The sequence below is a fragment of the Salvelinus alpinus genome, chromosome 33 (assembly GCF_045679555.1).
Source record: "Salvelinus alpinus chromosome 33, SLU_Salpinus.1, whole genome shotgun sequence".
Lineage (NCBI taxonomy): Eukaryota > Metazoa > Chordata > Actinopteri > Salmoniformes > Salmonidae > Salvelinus > Salvelinus alpinus.
Window position 1 is genome coordinate 29,902,132 of NC_092118.1, and position 26,886 is coordinate 29,929,017.

At 43.3% G+C, this 26,886-nt stretch overlaps 1 protein-coding gene across 1 annotated transcript in view; it reads left to right on the forward strand.

The window, feature by feature from the left end:
* The window catches only part of LOC139562753 (alpha/beta hydrolase domain-containing protein 17C), a 38,132-nt gene extending 14,562 nt beyond the window's left edge, over positions 1–23,570 (forward strand). The window contains exons 2-3 of the mRNA XM_071380743.1: positions 12,489–12,668; positions 22,420–23,570. Coding sequence (XP_071236844.1) covers positions 12,489–12,668; positions 22,420–22,639 — 400 coding nt within the window. The 3' untranslated portion in view covers positions 22,640–23,570. The remainder of the gene's footprint in view (positions 1–12,488; positions 12,669–22,419) is intronic.
* Positions 23,571–26,886: the final 3,316 nt, after the last annotated feature.

The window sequence follows — 26,886 nt, forward strand, 5'->3', positions numbered from 1 at the left end:
CTCCCTTGCATATTACATTTATGCAGCAGCATACAATACATTTTTGGACTCACCTTGTGAAGGTGGCGCAGTGGTCCTTTGTGATGACAAAGTTTGACACAATTTGCCCAGTCTGGCATTCTCTGGATTTATGGTGTGAACTTGGGGGGGAGAAACACAGCCACTCCATTGAATAGCAGGCTAACATTAGTGGTTTCTTTGCAAAGCTTGCAGTTAGCCACTGATTCCTTCCAAACGAATCATTTCCAACTTGTGTAATCTTTATGGCCGATGAGCACTGATATGTTTTTATATATTATTTCTCTTCATTATTTCTCTTCATATGACAAGGATTAAAAAAGATTTGCCAGTAGATTGTCGACTTGATTCATGATGATGACTGCTAGCTAAGATTTTTTGAAAGTAAGATGTTGACATGATCAGTCCAATCAAAGCTACTGTAGATATAACGCGATTTGACGTTGTTTTATCTGTGGCCAATGACCTTGAGCCTTCTTGGATGGACACTTCTAATCGAAGTCTATGGCAGAACCCAAGGACTCACATTTTTTATGTCTACCCTTACTAAATGCAGGTGACGTAGTTTCCCCATGAGTGACAGAACACAGAGCCAATCACGGTGCAATGCTGAGCTAATCACCGTGCAATGTTCCTTTTTTCTGCTGTCCTGCCCCACCACCACAGAAAGCACTGAGCTTGGGTGAAACACCTGCATTTTGTAGTTGCCTTACTCAAGAAAACAAAAAAGAGACCATGTTTGTATGCGGCTTTATTAACTCAATGATATATATTTTTACATTGTATGCAAACTGATATGTGACACGTATTGCCAAAATAACAGGCAAGACAGGCAAGCCCCCAACCACCCCCCCCCCATGTATTTTCTGTCCCACCTGCCCTGAATGACGGGTCGCCGTTGTGTTGTGAGACGAGCCTGATGCTGCTCACCTTGCATCGCACACCGGGATATTCTCTCCAAGCTACAGTCATATTAATGTCATGTCAGTTTGATTAGGCATGTGCAGGCCTCCGTCCTCGTGCATTATACGGTTATTTTCAACACAGCTAAGGGCAGTCACAAAGTTAAGGGACAGATTCCTCAAATGTCATTGCTATCAGAGGGCAATGAAAAGAAAGCAGAAAAACCCTCCTTTATTGGTTTCATTCATTTATTACTACTTGTCTTTCTTTCTCTGTCATCCCTCACTGTTGCCGGGGTAACGCTGGCGGGAGTGGAGGTGTGCTCCGGCATAGATGAAGTGTGGTTTCCCCCATGCCCTGAGAGAAGATTACTGCCCATTTTAGAGGAGATGGCTGAATGCTAGGGAAGGGCCAGACACAATATCCCCAAGCTTCCAGAAATGATTTGGTCTGTTATAATACCCTACCTGTAGAATCAATTCAAATCCAACCTAATGTAGCCCTTCTGAACATGAATGCATAGGGTTTTGCCAGCTGAACATGCAGCTTACTCAGTGCATTAAAAGTACTGATAAGAACGTGAGGATGAAGTTTTCATGATGTCAGATCATATACCAGAAGTCCACAGCATGGCCTTAATATATGTTCTGTGGCTGCATCTGAAATGACACCCTGATCCTATTATAGGCTGGACCAGGGTTTCCCAAACGTGGTCCTGGGGCCCCACCTGGGTGCATGCTTTGGTTTTTGCCCTAGCACTACACAGCCTATTTAAAATAACCAACTCATCAAGCTTTGATTATTTGATTCAGCTGTGTAGTGGTAGGGCAAAACCCAAAACGTGTGTTTTGGACAGAGTTTAGGAAACCCTGGGCAAGTACACTACATTTGTTTTTGCCTGGGTTGCTTGGCGCTCTGCCCAAAGGAGTGCACTATAGGAAATGAGGTGCCATTTCAGACGTATACACTAATATAGGCCTTCTGATTTAGACTGGTCTACCTAGCTAGCACAAGATGGGCTACCTCAACCTCTCTAGCCTTGGTAATGCTCTGCAGGCAGGTGTGATATGTTTGTCCGGATTACCACAGGAGCTGCTTTGTAAATGAGGTCACCCTCTGCATTAATCTGCCCTCCGGTACAGTACTATAAAGTCCTGTGGATGCCATACCCTGCCTAGTAACACACCGGCTGCATTTCATTCCAGATAGGTTTTTCTCCTTGCCTTTCTCCTCCATACCCCTGCACATTGACTTGGTACTGGTACTCCCTGCATATAGCCATGTTATTACCTCATACCCCTGCACATTGACTTGGTACTGGTACTCCCTGCATATAGCCATGTTATTACCTCATACCCCTGCACATTGACTTGGTACTGGTGCTCCCTGCATATAGCCATGTTATTACCTCATACCCCTGCACATTGACTTGGTACTGGTGCTCCCTGCATATAGCCATGTTATTACCTCATACCCCTGCACATTGACTTGGTACTGGTACTCCCTGCATATAGCCATGTTATTACCTCATACCCCTGCACATTGACTTGGTACTGGTACTCCCTGCATATAGCCATGTTATTACCTCATACCCCTGCACATTGACTTGGTACTGGTACTCCCTGCATATAGCCATGTTATTACCTCATACCCCTGCACATTGACTTGGTACTGGTACTCCCTGCATATAGCCATGTTATTACCTCATACCCCTGCACATTGACTTGGTACTGGTACTCCCTGCATATAGCCATGTTATTACCTCATACCCCTGCACATTGACTTGGTACTGGTACTCCCTGCATATAGCCATGTTATTACCTCATACCCCTGCACATTGACTTGGTACTGGTACTCCCTGCATATAGCCATGTTATTACCTCATACCCCTGCACATTGACTTGGTACTGGTACTCCCTGCATATAGCCAAGTCAATGTGCAGGGGTATGAGGCAATAACATGGCTATATGCAGGGAGTACCAGTACCATGTTATTACCTCATACCCCTGCACATTGACTTGGTACTGGTACTCCCTGCATATAGCCATGTTATTATTATTCACTGTGCATTTATTCCTTGTGTCACTAAATGTTTCATTTGTTACTTTTTATTTTTAATACTGCATTGAAGGACCCGTAAGCAAGCATTTCACTGTTAGTCTACACCTGTTGTTTACGAAGCATGTGACAAATAAAATTGGATTTTATGTCCTATTGAGAGCCTGACAAATAACCTGCCTTGTTGCTAAGCGACATGTTGTAAACTAAGTATAGGTTCAGATATGGAACCATATTTCTTGTCCAGTTTGAATCCCTGTAATAAATCATATACAACAGGCTGCTAATTGTTGCCAATAAATGAAAATGATGAATAAGCAGACCTTAAAATCCCTCAACCTCACCTGGCCATGCACATCTTCTCTACACCAGCTTTAGAATCACAACTTCACCTGGCCATGCACATCTTCTCTACACCAGCTCTAGAGTCACAACTTCACCTGGCCATGCACACCTTCTCTACACCAGCTCTAGAATCACAACTTCACCTGGCCATGCACATCTTCTCTACACCAGCTCTAGTCACAACTTCACCTGGCCATGCACATCTTCTCTACACCAGCTCTAGAGTCACAACTTCACCTGGCCATGCACATCTTCTCTACACCAGCTCTAGAGTCACAACTTCACCTGGCCATGCACATCTCCTCTACACCAGCTCTAGAGTCACAACTTCACCTGGCCATGCACATCTCCTCTACACCAGCTCTAGAGTCACAACTTCACCTGGCCATGCACATCTCCTCTACACCAGCTCTAGAGTCACAACTTCACCTGGCCATGCACATCTCCTCTACACCAGCTCTAGAGTCACAACTTCACCTGGCCATGCACATCTTCTCTACACCAGCTCTAGAGTCACAACTTCACCTGGCCATGCACATCTCCTCTACACCAGCTCTAGAGTCACAACTTCACCTGGCCATGCACATCTCCTCTACACCAGCTCTAGAGTCACAACTTCACCTGGCCATGCACATCTCCTCTACACCAGCTCTAGAGTCACAACTTCACCTGGCCATGCACATCTCCTCTACACCAGCTCTAGTCACAACTGGTTTTGTGGAGGAACCCTCCTTCTTTCTTAACATGCACATCAATAAACAAGCTAGTGTATGCTAATGTCGCTCATTACAGTTCTCACACAGCCCCATCATTTAGGCTTAGCCCCATGCTGCACCTCTGTTTACGTGCAGCTAATAACATTGCACTAAATTATTCATTGGTGGGAGGCTTAGCTTTATCAATCCCGCTGAATTAATTTGACCCTTTTCCCCACCCATAAAGCACGTGAACATTGAACTATATCCACCAGGGGATTAAGTCATTACGGCAAAATAATTGAAAAATATTTTGAAAAGGGGTCTGGGATGTACGTTGTGCCCAGTTTCTAATCCTCCACAGCTGTCAACATGTTAGGGCGATTTGGAACAAGGATCAATCAAACACTCACTGTCGTGTTGGCAGTGTCTTCTCAGAAGCCCTCAGTGGTGCGTCATGGTCTCTTTGTGCTCCAGGGACTAAGGACTTGACAGAGCATAGCCCTACACCAGTTGTTTCATCCTCCAGAGGGGATGTGCTTTTTAATGCTCCTTTTCTACAAGCGTTAAGGCTTTTTAACACCATGCCTCTTTTGTGTTTTCAGGCAAATAGGGTCAACGGGCCAAATGGTTACAATGTGGGTGAAGTGCACCAGAGTACTCCATAAACGCTTGTCTGTACCCTTGGCTGACCCCGGCCCTACTGCTCCCTCAGGATGCTCATCCTGTCTTTTCCCTGTTCCCTTCCTACCGTGGCGGGGTCTGGCTAGCCTCATAGCTATGCCTGATGCTCTGTGGGAGAAGCAGATTCTAGTATGGACAGTAAAGTACAGGCCATGCTAAAGAGGCTGGGTTGCATTTGATGGTAATGCGCCCACATCCAGCAGACTGTCCAGGTGCAGGCTGTAGGCTATTAGACCATGTGACCTGACATGGGAAAACTCCAGGGCCTGGCTTAAAGATATTATTTGAAAATAAAGGAAAAGACGAAACTCTGAAATCCTCAATACAATGCAGCACTCTTCCGCCCCACGGGGGTGGAGTATCATTTTCAACGCAGCACCCTTCAGCCCCACGGGGGTGGAGTATCAGTTTCAACGCAGCACCCTTCCGCCCCACGGTGGTGGAGTTGACCAGTTGCGTGTGGTTTGAGCCTAGATGTTGATGGGCCTTTGTGCCTCATTTCTGTGCACTCTCCACAGCCTGTGACCAGTTGTCAGAGCTGTCTAGGTGGTCTCTGCCAGTCTGTTTTCCAGTGAATCGTTTGAATCATGACATGCGTAAAGACCTCACACTCCTGTGCCTCCCACTGATGGACACCTCTCCTCTTCTCTCACCTCTCCTCAGGCTGGCCATCCCAGTGCCTCAGGCATCCATGGACATATGACCTGGCCAGTTCTGAACCTCCTCTGTCCTCCAAAGAGAATACCTACTCATGCTGTTTAACACGCTGTTAATGAGCATCTTTAACCCAGCATGTATTCCTATGTGATAACATGGTAATATTATTATTTTTCTTAAATAAGTCATGGGGACATTGAATGACAATTGGTGCATAAGATGAGTAGCTAGATGGAAACACAGGGCAATAGGCTGAAATGTGGCTAAAACCCAGATACAGAAAATAACTAGTGTAAAATAATCAAATAACTCAATTACGACAACACAAAGAAAACAAAAACAGCCAATATACAGGAAAGGACAAAATGGTAGGAAATTTAAAAACTAAAATCTCACATTCATTATTAATGCATTGAGAACGGCGAATGGGCTTGTAGAATGCCAAGGCTAGGTCTCGCTAAATGTCATCAGAAGTTCAAATTAAATTGTCTGTACCGCCGAATACCCGAGGCCCTTGCCCCTTTGTCCTCTCCACGTAGCTTACATCCTTGGAAATGTTCTCTGAACACATTTGCACATACTGTAGGCTGCACCATGGTTTAAAGTGGCTTCCTCTCCTCGTCTTCTCCTTCATCTGACAATTTGAGGGTTGAAAGTATTGTTGGTAGTGTCTACTTGGAATTGGCATGAGTACAAATGAAGGCAAGGAGACGAGAAAAACGAGAGAACTACTTGAGATGCATGCCTGGAGTCTGAATAACAACCAATAAGATCCTCTCCTCAAACAACAGTGCTCAACTCCAACTTCTTCTAACAAACTATTCTTCCAATTAAACATGATTTATTGTGATAGAAAACACCAAAGAAATTCACTAGTATGGGTGAGCTGGTATTTGCAGTTGTATTTCCACAACAAGTTTGGTTTCGTGATGTTTCAAGTCCAGTCTGAGGATTTAATTCACCTCAGAGCTGGGGTATTTTCAGGGTAAACTGTAAAGACTGGCAACCGGAGGGAAGTTTCTGCATGAAAACATCTGGAAATGTTTGTTTTGGCTCCCATGAGACGTTTCGCAAAACTGAGACGACTGTATATAAGGCGCTCTATCTCGCTAACACACTTCTCTCGCGACACAAAACACTTTTTTAGTTCATGTCCAAGGCACTAAGGGCTTGCTTTCATTATTTCTGCTGCCTGTTAACTGGCTCTTCTTCTGGTTCTAGTGAATACTCGAGTTCAACTCGCTGCTGGCTTTTTGACTTCCAGGGTTAAGAAGGTTGATTTCTAGTCTGTATATTTGGCACGCTATGATGATTAGTCTACTGTTATAAGGATTCAGAGGACTTTTTCACTGAGCACTTCTTTGCAATTTCTTGACTTGACAAGGTTTCCCAGTACAACTGCTTTCATTCTTGCTCTGCTCTCTCTCTCTCAGCCTGACTCTTTCTCTCTCACCATTTATGGTAAAAAATATGACGTGTACGGGGGAATGCAAACCTAGCCTATATATATTGGGCACATTTCAGTGCTGGCCTGGATGTCAAGCTAGCCCCATTTTTTCCCATTGAATCTCACCAATGGATGTTTGTTTATGGAAACATGGCATCCGCACTGGGCTTGACTACTCTTTTGAATATCTCTTTTCCTCTCTAGTAGTTCTCTCTCTGTAGCTTTCCTTCCATTTAGTGCCTCTGGTGTTTGGACAAGTGTTTTCACTAAACACTTTATTTTCCCTCACTCCACATGTCACTTCTTCTCCAAGCGGTGGGTTATGATCAATTCCCTGATTTAGCATGGAATAAGAGAATGTTCTTGTTTTTGTCCAGTTTAAACGCAATTCAATTTCCTGTCCATTTTTCTCTCTCGAGCGAATGGCCCTTTTTCCAGTCATACTTTGGCAGTGGATGTCTTTTTAAATTCCACATCTGAAATCACAACTCGGTGTGTCTCAGTGACTTTTTGACCTGTTTATCTCAATGCCTGACCTTTACTCGGGTCAGGGGTCATTATTCCTCATATTGGAGACCCACATGGTTTGTTTGCAGGTTTTCTTTATTTTCTTCTAACCCGGTTCTAATATACCTCCTTCAACTAGGCTTGAATATTCACTACATTGGTGTTAGAATGGCGTCTGATATGGTATGTTAATACTGGGCTGGAACAAAAATCCTGTACACCTTGTTGCTTTCTCCAGAACTGGGAGAACACTGCCTTAGGGACCACAATAACAGCCGTGTCTGCAAACAGAGATGTCCAGCCTGTGATGCCTTAGCAGGGGAAATTAAAAGGGAGGTGGACTTGTCTCATCCTTTAAACATCCCTGGTTAATAAATGCCTGCATCAAACTTAAAGCGTCAATTAGCAGTAGAAACGATAACAAAGCGTTTGCTAAAAAGCTGAGGGGCGGGGCTGGAGAAATGGAACCACTCTCAAATTCATAGACGGCGCTATGGATGCAAGGACTGACCATCCATGATATTAAAATACTAGTTTTAACCATGTTTTGAGGTTATACAGTTTTTAGTTTTTACATTTACTTTGTTTACAAACATTGGAGTAAAGCTTATTGTGGGTTCTGATGGGGTAGGACAGTTGAACTAAGCTCCTGAGGCATTTCTACCTTATATTCTTTAAGAATCAGTGGGTCCATATTATTAATTTATAAGTCCATTTTTTTGTAGCTAATGCAGCTTGCCTCTAAGGCTAAAACCATGAACTTTTCCTGCTGGATGGAACAGTTAGATTTGGCTCGGGATCTTGTTATTAAAGCGCTCTTGGCTGATGGCTGAAAAGCGTTCAAACTCCTCTGTTTGTGTTTATTTCTTGGTTACACTATTTTCCTCACTCACCTTCTTGCTCTCTCTAGCTGCCTCTCTCAAACACACAAACATTGTAATTTCAACTTTCGTGGGTCCGTGACTCGTGTCCTCTAATATAGGTATCTTATTGATACCGGCTCAGTTTCCGACTGTAGGCAGTTGGCTGCCTAGTGATTGCAACATTGGAATTATCCGATGTGAATAGATGGCAACGATGTTTAGTTTCCAAGTGCTACTGAATAAGCTCAACTGAAATGCACCAATTACTCATGATCCACATTACTCTATAGCAATCCATTCCAAATCTTTATACTATACATGACACGGCCGGCATATGTTGATCTGGCCTAGGGCCGCAGCAGAACTGCTAGGACCAGGCCTGAATAACACAATTTGCCTCTAATTTACTTGCGTTTGCAGCGGACCTTTGCCTGCTCAAAGTGAGCCGCTGCTGTTGGGAAGTCCAAACTGTCCAACTCCTTGGAGTAGCTTAATGTGCATCAGCCTCGTTACTGTGTCTTCGAGAAGGAGCGATCTAGAAGCCATCGGCCTCGTTACTGTGTCTTCGAGAGAGCGCCCTCTGGAAGCCATCTTTACTCTGTTTTGGAGAAAGAATCCCCTCTCGGGCTCAGTCCTTTATGGGAACCTCACATCTTTTGCGTGAGTGAAAATAGAAACACACATGAATTTCCCAGCAGCCTGAGGATTCATTAACCCATGCAGTATATTTGCCTTTGAAGTTAGAGCACGTTGCCTGGCATTTCCATCAGTTGATAAAAAGCATTAGGCATTGGGCCGGCAACATTTTGGCTGACTTGATCGGCTTTTCATTTATTTTTTGGGTCCAAAAGCCAGCATTTACTGGCTAACGGAATCCCTGTGGCGCACATCCTCAAACACACACACACACACACACCCAATCGCACACCTCCTTCAACCCTCCGCCTCCTTAGCTGGGCCTAATTGTACAGCGTCATTTCATGGGTAAATTTACATGCACCTACTCACCTTCCACATATTTAGCCATGCCTAACTGTAAGGCGTGTTACATCTTAGCTTGTGGAGAGTTGTGTAAGCCTTTGATTCACCCCCATGCATTCCACACTTTCTTGGAGTTCTCAGAGTTCATTCTAAACGGCCCAACAAAGCAGAACGTGACGTTGAGGGCAGTGAACACGATGTACAGCACTCCCTCTCTGCCTTGCCTGCCTTTGTACGCGCACACACACACACACACACACACACACACACACACACACACACACACACACAGGGTTCGCAGCTGTTTTGTCTCCTCGGCAACTTTCGCCATCAAAGGGGACTAGCCTTTCGAAACCTTTGTAAGGCCCAGCCTTTAGGTCACGTATCAAATGTGTTTCCATTTGTCGGCAGACTTCACCGCATACCTGACACACAGCGCCCCGAAGATCGGGTTCCCTGAGGTTTGCTCTCGCCATGGGAAAGCCTGCCAAGAGTGGAGGAGGAGGAAGAGTGGGAGAATGAAATGTAGGGCTGTCCTCTCGCTACCTCTGTCCTCCACCCATCCATCCCTTATTTTTATCTCAATGCTCTAGCTTGAGTTTTTATAGGGCAGAACTGATGCCTGAAGTGTGTGTGTCAGTGTACCAGGCAGACAGCTGCCCCGGCCGCAGCACTGGCAGCCAGGCTTTAAAGTGACAAATGATCCTCCCCTATTCGGCCTGCTGCCTCCCACTACGAGCCTGGAGACTAAGCTATATAGCAACGTAGCTTAGCTACATACAGTGTATATATAAGTATAGCTCTGTACACACGTCTGGATTTAACTACACGGCTCTCCTTTCACTGTGTAAACTCATCTCAACTCTTAACTGATGTGCTGATAAGAGTAGATGTTTGTCAGTCGAATTTGATAAGGGTTAAGTATATCAGTGTTTGGCAAATAGGAATTACAGTCTCTAGAAGCTTATTTCATGACATCCTCTGTAGCTCAATTGGTAGAGCATGGTGCTTTCTACTGCAAGATAGTGGGTTCAATTCCTGGGACCACCCATACATAAAATGTATGCCAGCATGACTAAGTCGAGTCGGGCTAAAAGCCTCTGCTAAATGGCATGTATTATTATATTGCATTGTTTACGTATTACATTATAAACTTTTTATGGCGTGTTGTTGTACGGTGATGTTAGATAGGAGGTATCGTCTCCTTGTTGTACAGTGATGTTAGATAGGAGGTATCGTCTACTTGTTGTACAGTGATGTTAGATAGGAGGTATCGTCTACTTGTTGTACAGTGATGTTAGATAGGAGGAGGTATCGTCTCCTTGTTGTACAGTGATGTTAGATAGGAGGAGGTATCGTCTCCTTGTTGTACAGTGATGTTAGATAGGAGGAGGTATCGTCTCCTTGTTGTACAGTGATGTTAGATGGGGGAGGTATCGTCTCCTTGTTGTACAGTGATGTTAGATGGGGGAGGTATCGTCTCCTTGTTGTAAAGTGATGTTAGATAGGAGGAGGTATCTTCTCCTTGTTGTACAGTGATGTTAGATAGGAGGAGATATCGTCTCCTTGTTGTACAGTGATGTTAGATAGGAGGAGGTATCGTCTCCTTGTTGTACAGTGATGTTAGATGGGGGAGGTATCGTCTCCTTGTTGTACAGTGATGTTAGATGGGGGAGGTATCGTCTCCTTGTTGTACGGTGATGTGAGATAGGAGGTATCGTCTCCTTGTTGTACGGTGATGTTAGATAGGAGGAGGTATCGTCTCCTTGTTGTACAGTGATGTTAGATGGGGGAGGTATCGTCTCCTTGTTGTACAGTGATGTTAGATAGGGGAGGTATCGTCTCCTTGTTGTACAGTGATGTTAGATAGGAGGAGGTATCGTCTCCTTGTTGTACAGTGATGTTAGATAGGAGGTATCGTCTCCTTGTTGTACAGTGATGTTAGATAGGAGGTATCGTCTCCTTGTTGTACAGTGATGTTAGATAGGAGAAGGTATCGTCTCCTTGTTGTACAGTGATGTTAGATAGGAGGAGGTATCGTCTCCTTGTTGTACAGTGATGTTAGATAGGAGGAGGTATCGTCTCCTTGTTGTACAGTGATGTTAGATAGGAGGAGGTATCGTCTCCTTGTTGTACAGTGATGTTAGATAGGAGGAGGTATCGTCTCCTTGTTGTACAGTGATGTTAGATAGGAGGAGGTATCGTCTCCTTGTTGTACAGTGATGTTAGATAGGAGGAGGTATCGTCTCCTTGTTGTACAGTGATGTTAGATAGGAAGTATCGTCTCCTTGTTGTACAGTGATGTTAGATAGGAGGTATCGTCTCCTTGTTGTACAGTGATGTTAGATAGGAGGTATCGTCTCCTTGTTGTACAGTGATGTTAGATAGGTATCGTCTCCTTGTTGTACAGTGATGTTAGATAGGAGGTATCGTCTCCTTGTTGTACAGTGATGTTAGATAGGAGGTATCGTCTCCTTGTTGTACAGTGATGTTAGATAGGAGGAGGTATCGTCTCCTTGTTGTACAGTGATGTTAGATAGGAGGTATCGTCTCCTTGTTGTACAGTGATGTTAGATAGGAGGAGGTATCGTCTCCTTGTTGTACAGTGATGTTAGATAGGAGGAGATATCGTCTCCTTGTTGTACAGTGATGTTAGATAGGAGGAGGTATCGTCTCCTTGTTGTACAGTGATGTTAGATGGGGGAGGTATCGTCTCCTTGTTGTACAGTGATGTTAGATGGGGGAGGTATCGTCTCCTTGTTGTACTGTGATGTTAGATAGGAGGAGGTATCGTCTCCTTGTTGTACAGTGATGTTAGATGGGGGAGGTATCGTCTCCTTGTTGTACAGTGATGTTAGATAGGAGGAGGTATCGTCTCCTTGTTGTACAGTGATGTTAGATAGGAGGAGGTATCGTCTCCTTGTTGTACAGTGATGTTAGATAGGAGGAGGTATCGTCTCCTTGTTGTACAGTGATGTTAGATAGGAGGAGGTATCGTCTCCTTGTTGTACAGTGATGTTAGATAGGAGGTATCGTCTCCTTGTTGTTCAGTGATGTTAGATGGGGGAGGATGACGGTAGTAGTCTGGGTCATATCTCCAAGGAGGATGATGACGGTAGTAGTCTGGGTCTGATATATTAACCTTATTTTGTTTCTTTCCTTTTTTTATCACCCCCTTTCCTTCATCTCCTTGTCCACAACTCGGTCTGTCTATCCCCCCATCTTCTCTCTTCTAACCCCTCTCTCATAATCTCTCGCCGAACCCCTCTCTCTCTCTCTCTCTCGCCTAACTCCTCTTTCCTAATCTCTCTTCTAACCCCTCTCTCCAGGTATGGAGTGGCCCCAGAGAACATCATCCTGTATGGCCAGAGCATCGGCACGGTACCCACGGTGGATCTGGCAGCGCGCTACGAGTGTGCCGCCGTCATCCTGCACTCACCTCTTATGTCCGGCCTGCGAGTGGCCTTCCCTGACACGCGCAAGACCTACTGCTTCGACGCCTTCCCCAGGTGGGTTATTATGGGGTGAGATGGGGTGGTAGTGGGTCGGTGGAAGTAGATGGAGTCTAGGGACAGAGGGATGGGATGTTGGATGTGTTTCCTGGCCTGTTGTCTTTGACTGACTGACAGTTGAAATACAGCCATGTGCCACAGCCCTGATTTGGATTTTGGGTAGGTAGTGTTATCTCTCCTGCAGGGTGCTGATTTGATTTGATTTGATTTGGATCTCTTTTAGTCCTCATTTGGACTAATCTTCCAAGAGTCCTTATACATTAAAATACAATTTATAATATGAACACATTTTCACATATAACACACTATTACAAACATACATAATGACCCAATAAATACTCAATCTAAAGAATATTGATTCTTCATCTACTATAGTCCCACAACATTTCTATGTATTATATTTAAATTGTTTTAAAATAATGTTTAAATGTATATATTGAAAGGTTTCTAGTTTGCTCAGTTAATTTATTCCATTTCTTTATTGCTCTAAATCGAAATGTTATTTTGCCTATTTCTCTTTTCTGTCTGGATAACACATAGATGGTAGACAATCTATTCCTAGTATTTACGGAATGTTTGTCTCTTACCAACTGAATACCGTTGTGAATAGAACTTGGCCGTTTTAAATTATGTATATTATGAAATAAAATAAGCATGTTTTTTCCAATTATCTTGTCGATTGATGACCAACCAAGAACACTGCACATGACTTTAACAGAAGAACCATATCTCCACCTTAAAACAATCCTTGCTGCTTTGTTCTGTGCATTCTGCAGCCTCCTAACTTCACTTGATGATGCATTTCCCCAGACCACAGAACAGTAGTTCACCTGACTCTCAATTAATGCTTGTGATATTTGCTGAAGAATTTTTCCTGGTAAATATTTAGCTAACCTTCTGATTATGCATGCTGTTTTAATACTTTTTTTACATAGATTAGTTATTTGAGACGACCATGATAAGCAGTTGTCTAGCTGCACTCCCAATAGTTTGGTTTCTGCCACTTCTTCAATTTGTACTCCTCCCATACTTAATTGTATCCCAGGCTGTTTTGGCCTTTTCCTAGTGGAACAGACTAACATAACTATGGTTTTCTTGGTGTTTAAAACAAGTTTGTTTTGGCAAACCCACTCCCTAATATTCTCCAAATCTCCTTGTAAAGCCTGTTGAACCGATTGTCTTGCTGCATAAATTGTAGTATCATCTGCAAATATAGTAGCTTGAGTTTCAGCTAAGGCATATGGAAGGTCGTTGGTATATATTAAATAAAGAAGTGGGCCAAGGCAGCTGCCCTGCGGTATTCCACAGTTTAACACACGAGGGGAAGAAAATGAACCATTGATATAGGTGGACTGTTTCTTGTCAGTTACATATGACTGTACCCAATTCAATGCTACCTCCTTAAAACCATAATGCATTCATTTTGTAAAAATTATTTCATGATCCACTAAATCAAATGCTGCACTGAAATGTAAAAATAGTACACCCACAAACTTGCCATTATCCATAGCATTGAGCCACTGGTCAGTCATGTCAACCAATGGAATGGTTTTTGTGATAAACATGCTGATTGGCTGAAATCAGATCATTCTTTTCCATGTAGTCCCACATTTGTCTACTCACAATACCCTCCAATATCTTACTGACTGTAGGGGGTAGACTAATTGGTCGACTATTGGCAGGAGTAATGGGTTCTTTGCAGTCTTTCGGAATAGGACACAGTTTCGCATGCTTCCATACATTTGCAAACATCCCCTTTTCCAGTGACCAATTAAATATGTATCTCAGTGGAACTGCAATCTGGGGAGCAGCACAGCGAAACAAAACAATTGTCCATAAGATCATAACCTGTAGATTTACCATCAGGTAATGACTTCAATAGGTTTAACACCTCCACTGACACCATTTGCAGACTAAAAGAGCAGATCTTGTTGCTCATAATATGATCATCAATCCATTGGACAATAGCTTGTTTGGAAGAATGTATGTTTACATTGTTGCTCAGTAATTTTATTTTCTTTGTAAAAAAATCTGCAAAATGATTGGCAATATCAACTGGTTTTGTTATTATTCTCCCGTCAACCTCCACACTAGATGGGCATGATGAGATAGATGTACCAGGTAAGCCCTTAATTAACTGTGTTCCATACCTTTTTAGAATCATTTTTACAATCAATATAAGCATTGTTGTAAAATAACTTTTCTTTCGATTCAATTTAACTGCATAATTAGTGTTCTATAATTCTGTTAATCAATTTCTAATTTTGACTTGGCTGCTAAGACTTTTGCCATATTTCTTTAAGAAAAAGCCTCACCCAGTTCATCATCAATCCATGGAGATGGACGAGCACCAACTGTACTCTTTCTTATAGGGGCATGATGGTCCATTACCTCAGTGAGCAAATCAATAAAACATTCTGTAGCGTGATTTAAATCATCCTCTAGATAAATCAGCTCCCAGGGTACAGCAGCCAAATCATTTAGAAATAGCTCATGATTAAATGTTTTAAAATGTATTTTGACCATAATCCTAGGGGGTTTCTTTGGAACCTTGGTGTTCATGGTTATGGTCACAATATTATGGTCTGTCCAGCCCACTGGCATTGATCTGGCTTTTAAGCATTACAATAGTATATTACAGAAAATCAGATCAATGCATGTGTCTGAACGATGACCCAACTTAGTTGATGATCTAGTAGTATCTTTAACCATTTGTTTCAAACCACAGCTCTCGGCATATCTCATTCATTTAGTTCTATTTGAATTATTATGATCCTTCCAATTTATATTAAAATCACCCAAGATAAATACATCTCTGTTGCTACCTGTGGCCTGGTCAAACCCAGTGCATAAGTCATCCAGATAGGACACCTTAGAGCTAGGAGGTCTATACACACATCCTACCAATATGGGTGCCTGGTGAGGCAGATGTACTTGAGCCCATAGTGCCTATATTTGACACACATTAAGGGCATCCCTCCTCTTAAAAGGTATATGATTCTGAATATACAGTGCTACACCCCCACTATTCCTGTCCCTTCTCAGTAGACTATATCCTTGAATGTTAATTTGCCCATCATTTACAGATGCATCTAAATGTGTTTCGGTCAAAGCCAAGATATTAATATTATTTATGTTGACCAAGTTAAAAACCTCATGTATTTTGTTAGGAAGGCTACATACATTAACCTGAGCTATATGCAGCTCTTTCCTTATCAAGTGGAGATCAATAGAGCATGTATTGGTTATAGTTGAAGTTGTCATGATACACTACAACACACAAACTCAGATTTGAACATTTAATTAAAATAGCCAGGGAGTTACTCTAGAGTATTGATACAATTGCCCGTTGATATAAAGTTTATCCATCACCATGGAGACTCGTTGATTCAGGCAACGCTTTTCCTTCATGATGGGATATAGTTTTTTTCTAATTTCATTGATCTCAGTGGGGAAGTGATCATTCATTCCAAAATCAGTGTTTTTGAGTTCTCTCCCCATGTTCTTCGTCATTTCCTTTTGCTTAAATTTGTCAAAACATGCAATAATAGCCCGTGGCCTATTTCCAGAGACCTTACCTATTCTATGGACTCTGGAGAATGTGGCATTACGCACAACATCAGTGGGCAGTTTTAGTTGAGTTGACATAAAGTCTCGGACTGTGTCCTCACAGCCTCTGCTGTTGTCATTCTCCGGTATCTCTGAGAATATTAGATTGTTCCGCATTGATCGACACTGTACATCAAGCAAGGTTTCTTTTAAGTTGTTTGTTCTCCCTTTGCACCACCTCCACCTTGCTATGAATAGAGTCTACAGTACCTTTCAGCACCGTGTTCTCTCTCCTTAGATCATCAATCTGATGTTGGCTGAATTCTAGACTAGCACATAATGCATTGATGTCCTCTCGTAATATATCCAAGAGATCAAGTTTGGCAAGCCTTTCATTGATGGATTTTAACAAGTCAACATCCATATCAGTAAACCTCTCGCCTACTAGGGGATGGTTTGGTTCCATCGTTGATACCTATTGGCCAACCTGGTTTTAGTTTGTTTTGTTGATTGGGTTGGTTGTCCTTAACAATGCTTGAATCCTCCGAAACCAGCGACATGTTTCTTTGAGTTCGTAAGTATCTCTCGTCAATGAATCGTTCAAGCTCTTCAATGGATTCTGAATCATCCAGCGTGTTTACAGGCAGAGTTAAACACACAAACAAACTGTTCAGCCGCAACTGAAAACCGCTGGTTGAAAGTCTCCGAGTGCATTGGTTTTCTTTACAACAAATCCTCTCGTGATGTGTGAGTCACTGTTCCGTCCATGTAGTTGTTGCCTCTTGTTGATAGTGCTGTTAAGGTGGAGAACATCGGTGAATGAGGGAATGTTAAGGTGCAGCGGTAGGTACGTAGGTAGGTAGTAACTTGCCATGCTAGCTAGCTATGAAAGGATGGCGGCTGGGCTCATAGACCTAGTGAAAAATAGGACTCCCAGGTCTCGGTCTCTGGCTGGCCTCTATCAGATGCCTGTATTATCCATAGGGTTTGTATTGTGTGTCCCCTAGTCATATTCCATGAGCAGCTACTTCCTGTGCTGCTTTATTGTAAAGGGTCGGAAAACTAGAAAATAAGTCTTGGTTATCAGATGGAGAACAAGCTATTAGGATGAGAAATACTGTACATTTGGTGCAGGTGGGAGGAACAGATAGCATCAAACTGTTATCAACCCTCAGCCCTGACACCTGTGGAACAATGGCATCAAACTGTTATCAGCCATGAGATCTGTGGGACAGCGGGCAGAAGGGGGGGGTGGAGAGCAAGCAGAAGGGGGGGGTGGAGAGCGGGCTGAAGTTGAATCTGCAAGTGGCTCTCCTAAGCTGGTACTGCTGTAGAGGACTGCTATAGAGGCCTACAGGTAACTGCCAAAAGAATGGAAACACTTGAGTAAATGAGGGTTCTGTGGTCTCTGTTATGGTGTGGAGTGCATTATCCTGTCATGGTTTAGGACCTCTCATCCCCTTAGAGGGTCTCTGTTACAGTGCCTTGCAAAAGTATTCATCCCCCTTGGCATTTTTCCTATTTTGTTGCATTACAACCTGTATGAAAGATTAGTGGAATCTGTGTGGGTAGCTGGACAAGTAGGATGACTGACAGTGAAGGTGAACAGGTGATCACGGGTCAGGTGACAGGAATGGATGAGACTGAGGCAGGAATTCCTTTAACCATAAAGTGGTATACTTACTGAGTAGTCTGTGCTGCATAACAAAGGAAACAGAATAACATGTATCCAATCAAATTCATAACATGTATTCAATCAAATTCATAATCACAAAGATCAAGTCATAACAATCATTCATTATTAACATAATTAGGAAATTCAACAATCCAGTTCATTAAGAAGTCAATAGGAATCATCCTTGAGTCATTTATGCTCTTAAGGAAGAGAAAATGGCGTGATCGGGCGATGGCGATTTCCTCCTATTATGGAGTTGAGATCTGTCGGATATTTCCACCTGACCTAATTAAAGCACCCCTGGCCCAGCTGAGCAAGTGGCCATGAATTAAAAGATTATTCTACCAACTCCATGGGCCTTTTCTACACTGTAATTTAAATTGATTTCTATTTGGATTTCATGTCATGGACATACACAAAATCATCCAAATTGGTGTAGTGAAATGAAAAAAATAACATGTTTCAAAAAATTATACAAAATAAAAACTAGAAAAGTGGTGCGTGCATATGTATTCACCCCCTTTTCTATGAAGCCCCCTGTTGCAAGCAATTACCTTCATAACTGGCATAATTAATTAAATAAAGTCCACCTGTGTGCAATCTAAGTGTCACATGATCTCAGTGTATATATACACCTGTTCTGAAAGGCCCCTGAGTCTGCAACACCACTAAGCAATGGGCACCACCAAGCAAGCGGAACCATGAAGACCAAGGAGCTCTCCAAACAGGTCAGGGACAAAGTTCAGGGTTGGGTTATAAAAAAATATCCTAAACTTTGAACATCCCACGGAGCACCATTTAAATCCATTATTAAAAAATGGAAAGAATATGGCACCACAACAAACCTGCCAAGAGAGGGCCACCCACCAGAACTCACAGACCAGGCAAGGAGGGCATTAATCAAAGAGGCAACAAAGAGACCAAAGATAACCCTGAAGGAGCTGCAGAGTTCCACAGCGGAGACTGGCGTATCTGTCCATAGGACCACTTTAAGCCGTATACTCCACAGAGCTGGACTTTACGGAAGAGTGGCCAGAAAAAATCCATTGCTTAAAGAAAAAAATAAGCAAACACTTTTGGTGTTTGCCAAATAGCGTGTGGGAGACTCCCCAAACATATGGAAGAAGGCACTCTGGTCAGATGAGACAAAGATTTAGCTTTTTGGCCATCAAGGAAAAAGCTATGTCTGGCACAAACCAATCACCTCTCATCACCCCGAGAACACCATCCCCGAGAACACCATGTTTTTCATCGTCAGGGACTGGGAAATTGGTCAGAATTGAAGGAATGATGGATGGCGCTAAATACAGTAAAATTCTTGACGGGAAACCCGTTTCAGTCTTCCAGAGATTTGAAACTGGGACAGAGGTTCACCTTCCAGCAGGACAATGACCTTAAGCATACTGCTAAAGCAACACTTGAGTGGTTTAAGCGGAAACATTTCAATGTCTTGGAAAGGCCTAGTCAAAGCCCAGACCTCAATCCAATTGAGAATCTGTGGTATGACTTAAAGATTGCGGAACCCATCCAACTTGAAGGAGCTGGAGCAGTTTTGCCTTGAATAATGGGCAAAAATCCCAGTGGCTAGATGTGCCAAGCTTATAGAGACATACCCCAAAAGACTTGCAGCTGTAATTACTGCAAAAGGTGGCTCTACAAAGTATTGACTTTGGGGGGGTGAATAGTTATGCATGCTCAAGTTTTCATTTTTTTTGGTCTTATTTCTTGTTTCACAATATAAAATATTTCGCATCTTCAAAATGGTAGGCATGTTGTGTAAATCAAATGATACAAACTCCTGAAAATCCAAAGTCGGGTGAAAACTTTCACAAGCCACTGTATGGTGTGGGCTGCATTATCCTGGCATGGTTTAGGTCCTCTACCCCCTTAAAGGGCCACATAAATGCCAATATATGCATGACTGTGAGTGTGCCTTTGTTGTTAGTCTCTGAACCCTTTGAGATTATAGTCTTATTCCACCTGGAATGTGATGATCCTGCTTTAAAGCTACAATGCAGACATCACATCATTTCTGGGTAACAATTAAGTACCTTGCTGTGATTGTTTTCAATTCAAATGGTCAATAATAGCATAGCAATGAACAATTTCTGAAGCAAGAATTCTGCTAGCACAGTCAGTGTGTTTAAGGGAGGGGAAAACTGAAAACTACCTGTAATTGGGGAAAGAGTTTTGGAAGTCTCTTTCTTATTGATATTTAAACTAATTTATCACCTGGTGATGTCACCAGTCAGGTTAGAACTCCAGCTCTTACACTAAAAGGGCATTGTCCGCAATGTTACTACACTGCTCAAAAAAATAAAGGGAACACTTAAACAACACAATGTAACTCCAAGTCAATCACACTTCTGTGAAATCAAACTGTCCACTTAGGAAGCAACACTGATTGACAATAAATGTCACATGCTGTTGTGCAAATGGAATAGACAACAGGTGGAAATTATAGGCAATTAGCAAGACACCCCCAATAAAGGAGTGGTTCTGCAGGTGGTGACCGCAGACCACTTCTCAGTTCCTATGCTTCCTGGCGGATGTTTTGGTCACTTTTGAATGCTGGCGGTGCTTTCACTCTAGTGGTAGCATGAGACGGAGTCTACAACCCACACAAGTGGCTCAGGTAGTGCAGCTCATCCAGGATGGCACATCAATGCAAGCTGTGGCAAGAAGGTTTGCTGTGTCTGTCAGCGTAGTGTCCAGAGCATGGAGGCGCTACCAGGAGACAGGCCAGTACATCAGGAGACGTGGAGGAGGCCGTAGGAGGGCAACAACCCAGCAGCAGGACCGCTACCTCTGCCTTTGTGCAAGGAGGAGCACTGCCAGAGCCCTGCAAAATGACCTCCAGCAGGCCACAAATGTGCATGTGTCTGCTCAAACGGTCAGAAACAGACTCCATGAGTGCCCGATGTCCACAGGTGGGGGTTGTGCTTACAGCCCAACACCGTGCAGGACGTTTGGCATTTGCCAGAGAACACCAAGATTGGCAAATTCGCCACTGGCGCCCTGTGCTCTTCACAGATGAAAGCAGGTTCACACTGAGCACATGTGACAGACGTGACAGAGTCTGGAGACCCCGTGGAGAACGTTCTGCTGCCTGCAACATCCTCCAGCATGACCGGTTTGGCGGTGGGTCAGTCATGGTGTGGGGTGGCATTTCTTTGGGGGGCCGCACAGCCCTCCATGTGCTCGCCAGAGGTAGCCTGACTGCCATTAGGTACCGAGATGAGATCCTCAGACCCCTTGTGAGACCATATGCTGGTGCGGTTGGCCCTGGGTGTACATGCATACGTACATTAATACCAAAAAGTATGTGGCAGCTGCTTGTCAAACATCTCATTCTAAAATCATGGGCATTAATATGGAGTTGGTCCCCCCTTTTCTGCTATAACACCACTCTTCTGGGAAGGCTGTTCACTAGATATTGGAACATTGCTGCGGGGACTTGCTTCCATTCAGACATGAGCATTAGTGAGGCCAGGTTCTGATGTTGGCCGATTAGGCTTGGCTCGCAGTCATGCTGAAACAGGGAGGGCCTTCCCCCAAACTGTTGCCACAAAGTTGGAAGCACAGAATTGTCTAGAATGTCATTGTATGCTGTAGTGTTAAGATTTCCCGTCACTGGAACTAAGGGGCCTAGCCCGAACCCTTCTGTGTAGGGAGTAGTACACAGCGTTGTACGAGATGTTCAGTTTCTTGGAAATTTCTCGCATGGAATAGCCGTCATTTCTCTGAACACCAATAGACTGACGCGTTTTAGAAAAGTTCTTTGTTTCTGGCCGTTTTCAGCCTGTAATCGAACCCACAAATGCTGATGCTCCAGATTCTCAACTAGTCTAAAGTCCAGTTTTATTGCTTCTTTAATCAGAACAACAGTTTTCAGCTGTGCTAACATAATTGCAAAAGGGTTTTCTAATGATCAATTAGCCTTTTAAAATTATTAACTTGGATTAGCTATCACAACGTGCCATTGGAACACAGGAGTGATGGTTGCGGATAATGGGCCTCTGTACGCCGATGTAGATATTCCATAATAATTCTGCCGTTTCCAGCTACAATAGTCATTTACAACATTAACAATGTCTACACTGTATTTCTGATCAATTTGATGTTATTTTAATATATATATCATATGTGTATATATATCATATGTAGTTCACATAAGGTGGGCACACACCCTCTGTATGATGTGTAGTTAATGGTTTGGGAGCGTGCTGTGTGGAGTCAGTCTCTCCACCCCTGCTGTTACTGCACCGCTACAAGACAGATGGATACATACTAATGCACCCAAGGAGGTCCATTTGTCTTAATGTGTTTGTCTTCCCCACTCTCTCCCTTTTTTCTCTTTCTCTCCCTTTTCTCTCTCTCTCTCCCTTTTCTCTCTCTCTCTCCCTTTTCTCTCTTTCTCTCCCTTTTCTCTCTTTCTCTCCCTTTTCTCGCTATGTTGCGCACGCTCTGCTGCTCTCGCTTTGTTAAAGCATTGATAAAATGTAACCCCTTCTCTCTCCCCAGCATCGACAAGGTGTCCAAGGTGGCGTCGCCAGTGCTGGTGATCCACGGCACGGAGGATGAGGTGATCGACTTCTCGCACGGCCTGGCAATGTACGAGCGCTGCCCGCGTGCTGTGGAGCCCCTGTGGGTGGAGGGCGCCGGGCACAACGACATCGAGCTCTACGCCCAGTACTTGGAGCGACTCAAGCAGTTCATCTCCATCGAGCTGCCCACATCCTGATCTCCCTTGGCCTCCTCCACTAAAACCTGGAGGGGGGCTGCGTATCAAGTCTAAAATGGCCTCATTTTTTCTTTCCTTGATCTGTGCAGAGAGAAGTGGATTGGTGGACATTTGATACCTGAAATCCACCATGTTGGTTTGTATTGTTTATCGGTGCAGATGTTGGAGAGGAGGAAGTGTTGAGATGCTTCCCCCAGGGCTTAACCAGGTCAGGCTGAGCTGAGCCAGGCCAAGGCATCCCCGGCGCTCATATGTGGACAGGTCCCAGGTCTCTTTGCCAAGGAGCTAGGGCCCGCTCACTATTTGCACTTGCTCTTCAATCTGGATCTCGATTTGATTCTCCTTCTCTCTCGCTCTGTCTCTCTCTCTGTCGGTGGGGATGTGATAAATTCCCTCTGCGATCTTGTTCTCTATTTCATCTGTTTCTCTCTTTTATGCTCATGATTGATTGACTTTGTATTCTTTTCTACCTGATGAAGAACAATCTGTTTTGCACCTCAGATACATGATTAATGTTCTTGCTTGTTTGTGTTTGTTAAATTGTTTTGTCTTTTTTTTATTTTATTCAGGGTCAATTCAAACGAAAGCACTTTTATGGTGCAGATATTTTCAGGTAATCATACTGTATGTTCTGATGTAGGTTTTCTGTTATCCTATTGACATTCCATGTGTTTCACTACACAGAGAAACTCATTCCCATCTTGTTTTCAAGGCCAGTGTGTGACCGTGTGAGAGATAAGTGTGGTTGAAAAACGTCATTACCCAGCTCACCCCTGGTTGTCTCACCTCTGTAACAGTGCTCTTGTTAACTGGAGGTCATGTGGTAAGTAGGGCCAGGTGTTTTTCCTCAACTGGGGTTTTCCAGTGACGGACACCACCTGACCCTAATGATGACACGTGACCATGTATCAAATAAAAACACACCTACAATGTACTGTAATTGAACCTGTGTCCCAGGACTGAATCAACCCCTGACCTCGCGGCCTGGATTTGAACACCCCTATGCGGAATCCCAAATCAACCCCTAGCCAGTACTGTCTCTAGACACACCTGATCTACCCCTAGCCAGTACTGTCTCTAGACACACCTGATCTACCCCTAGCCAGTACTGTCTCTAGACACACCTGATCTACCCCTAGCCAGTACTGTCTCTAGACACACCTGATCTACCCCTAGCCAGTACTGTCTCTAGACACACCTGATCTACCCCTAGCCAGTACTGTCTCTAGACACACCTGATCTACCCCTAGCCAGTACTGTCTCTAGACACACCTGATCTACCCCTAGCCAGTACTGTCTCTAGACACACCTGATCTACCCCTAGCCAGTACTGTCTCTAGACACCCGTGTAGATCTGAAAGGAGCAGATTTAAGCAGTATTCATGTTTTTCTGCCTTGCTGTTCGGAGGATTTTTGACCATATTGCTAAGACCTATCCATTTCAGATCTAGAGGTATGTCTTGGGCGTAGGAGTTGGTTTGGGATTCGGCACCAGTGTACATGTTTTTCTTCAGAAGTTTTCCGTGAAGCCATTTTGTTCGTCTGTTCAGAATTAAGATTGAGTTTAATGTAAATGCTTTGGGTTGCTTTCCTTTCAACACTACAAATAAAGCCTTAAGTCTGTGGACATTTCACCCTAACATTCCTGTCGACTTGAGTTGGGGAGTCTCATGGTCTGCAGGGGGACTGACTGCTGCTATCGGTTCGTTTGGAGGAATCTTCTCAATCACTGTGAAAATATGTTTTGGGGTAATACTGATCAAAAAGGTACTTCACCTAATGCAATCTCAATGAGTCTTCACATGTAGATGAGAGATTTTTGAGCCATCTCACCACCATTTGCAGATTCTGGCTGTATCCCTTTGGGGGTAAGGGGGATTCCCCCCAACAGACCCTTTCCCTGCTCCCCATCTCGTTTCACTCCAAACAACTCTGCAAGTGTCACCAAGACTACGTTTTGGAAGAAACACTGCATGCAAACAACTTTTCATAAAGGACATTTTGAGTGTAGCGAGTGAAGAAGCCAGAGGAATCACTGGGTTGGAAGTATTCTGCAAATGTTCTCAGCTGTAAAAAAGAAGAGAGAAACACTACACTGCTCACGGAGTGTCCTTTTCGAAGGAGGTAAAAGTGAAGGATATGTGCATAGCAACTTGTGATTAACGTTTTGACTGAACAGTGTATTGCTGTGAGGTGATGGCTGTATTTTGCGGTCGTGGTTGGGTTTTCGTGTGATGAATAAAAGATTCTAGTGTTTTCTCGTCATAACTTACTAAGGGGCCTATGTTTTGACACAACGAGCCCTTTAACTTAACATCTAGTTTTTTCTGCTTGTCTTTTTAAAGAACGAAAAACTGCTTTAGTCCCATTTATTGTTTTGATACTGACATTTTTACAATGTTATTTTCCAGTAAATGTTGATAGATTTACACTCTAATGCTGGTTTGTCAGAACCATATGTAATGTATCTATATCCTCTATACATAATATAAAACATTGATTTAAGGGCTATTCTAGCCTACCTGAGTTTAACACTGGAGTCACAGTATGCAAATCTAATGCATAACAAAAGCTAGTGGGTACAGAGGTTTCTTAGTGTTAAACTCACAAAGAAAAAGCCTTAAATGTGCCGTGCTACAGATTGTCATTCATGTTGGCTGTGTTGCTTTCTGGCAACACAGTGGATGTTTTAATGCTTAATGGAATAAAGAATGCATGGAATTACATATACTTGTCTGTTCTATTGGTTTTAAACGTATTATCTCCATCTTCTGATGTTCCTGTCAATGTTCTATTGTTTTTAAACGTATTATCTCCGTCTTCTACTGTGCTGATGTTCCTGTCAATATTCTAGCATCCATGAAGGATCATTTACTTTTACACTTGAGTAAATGAGGGATACAAAGTATTTTGAAAGCATTTGCTTCTACACAGGTGTAGTTCCTTAGTCAATTAAGCAATTAACATGCCATCATGCTTAGGGTCATGTATGATAATGCCCAGTTGATTATTATTTTGGCTACCATGGCTAGAAGAGATCTGTGACTTTGAAAGCGGGGTCTCAAAGGAGCATAGGGGCTTTAAAGGCTGTGTGTGTCTGTCACCAGATCTCAATTGAACACTTATGGGTGCAACTCTATATTAGGAAGGTGTTTTTAGAGGCGACTAGCTCAGTTTACTAAACTCTTGTTGAATAATCGCCTCCAAGGTAGCCTGGGATAGTAAGCTTTATAGCTAGTTACTAACTTTATTATAGTTACAGTATGTCGGGTGGCAGGTAGCCTAGCGGTTAAGAGTGTTGGGCCAGTAACTGAAAGGTCGCTGGTTCGAATCCCAGAGCTGACTAGGTGAATAATCGGTCTGTGTCCATGAGCAAGGCACTTAACCCTAATTGCTCCTGTAAGTCACTCTGGTTAAGAGCATCTGCTAAAATGACATAAAATACAGGGTGTTGTAGGTTATAGGCAATACTCTTTCAGTGTTTAGAAATCTCTGTAGTCCAGGGATGGCGAGGGGAAACTTGAAGCCTCTTGTGAGAGTATAGGAGCAGCGTGAGTAGTGCGAGAGTGTACACTGGCCAGCTGCCAGGCTTAGGGGCTCCAGGCGAGGAAGGGGAGGTGAGCCAGCAACCTATTTTACATGTCTGGGTGCCGGCCTGGAGGCCCAGGAGCTGGGGTCTGGGGCCGTGTACAAACAAAGATATGTGTTATTGAGGTGTTTACCTGATCTGACTGTTGCCATCTGGGGTCTGAAGCCTTACATAGCAGCTACTATACAGTGCATACGAAGGATTGGTCCTTGGAGCCGAATAGCAGAGGTTTTCCTCTAATTGAAGAGGGAGCCGGATTGGTATGACTATGTTGCGGCTAAATACTGTACAGAGCCGCTTGTTCAAAAGTGTCTCATTTGTGTGATGTGGTAGCAGCAAGCACAATTGAAAGTTAGAAGAACATCTAACATAAAAAAGGACAAGTGAGTTTTCATATCAAAGTTCCAAGATGTGAGAATTCACTGTAGAACTTCAGGAATGTATTACATTTGCATTGGGGATCATGATCAAGCACATTGACACTTGATCTGAGAAAACACTAGCCATCCAGTGGACCCAAGTACTGCAACAACTACGTTTGAACAAGGGCATTTGTAGTTTAGTTTATTTATCTTAATACACATATGGGTAATTCCACGGTTACAGAAGGATGTTGAGACTCAGATTTTTCACTTTAAAATGTATGCCAAACAAAAAA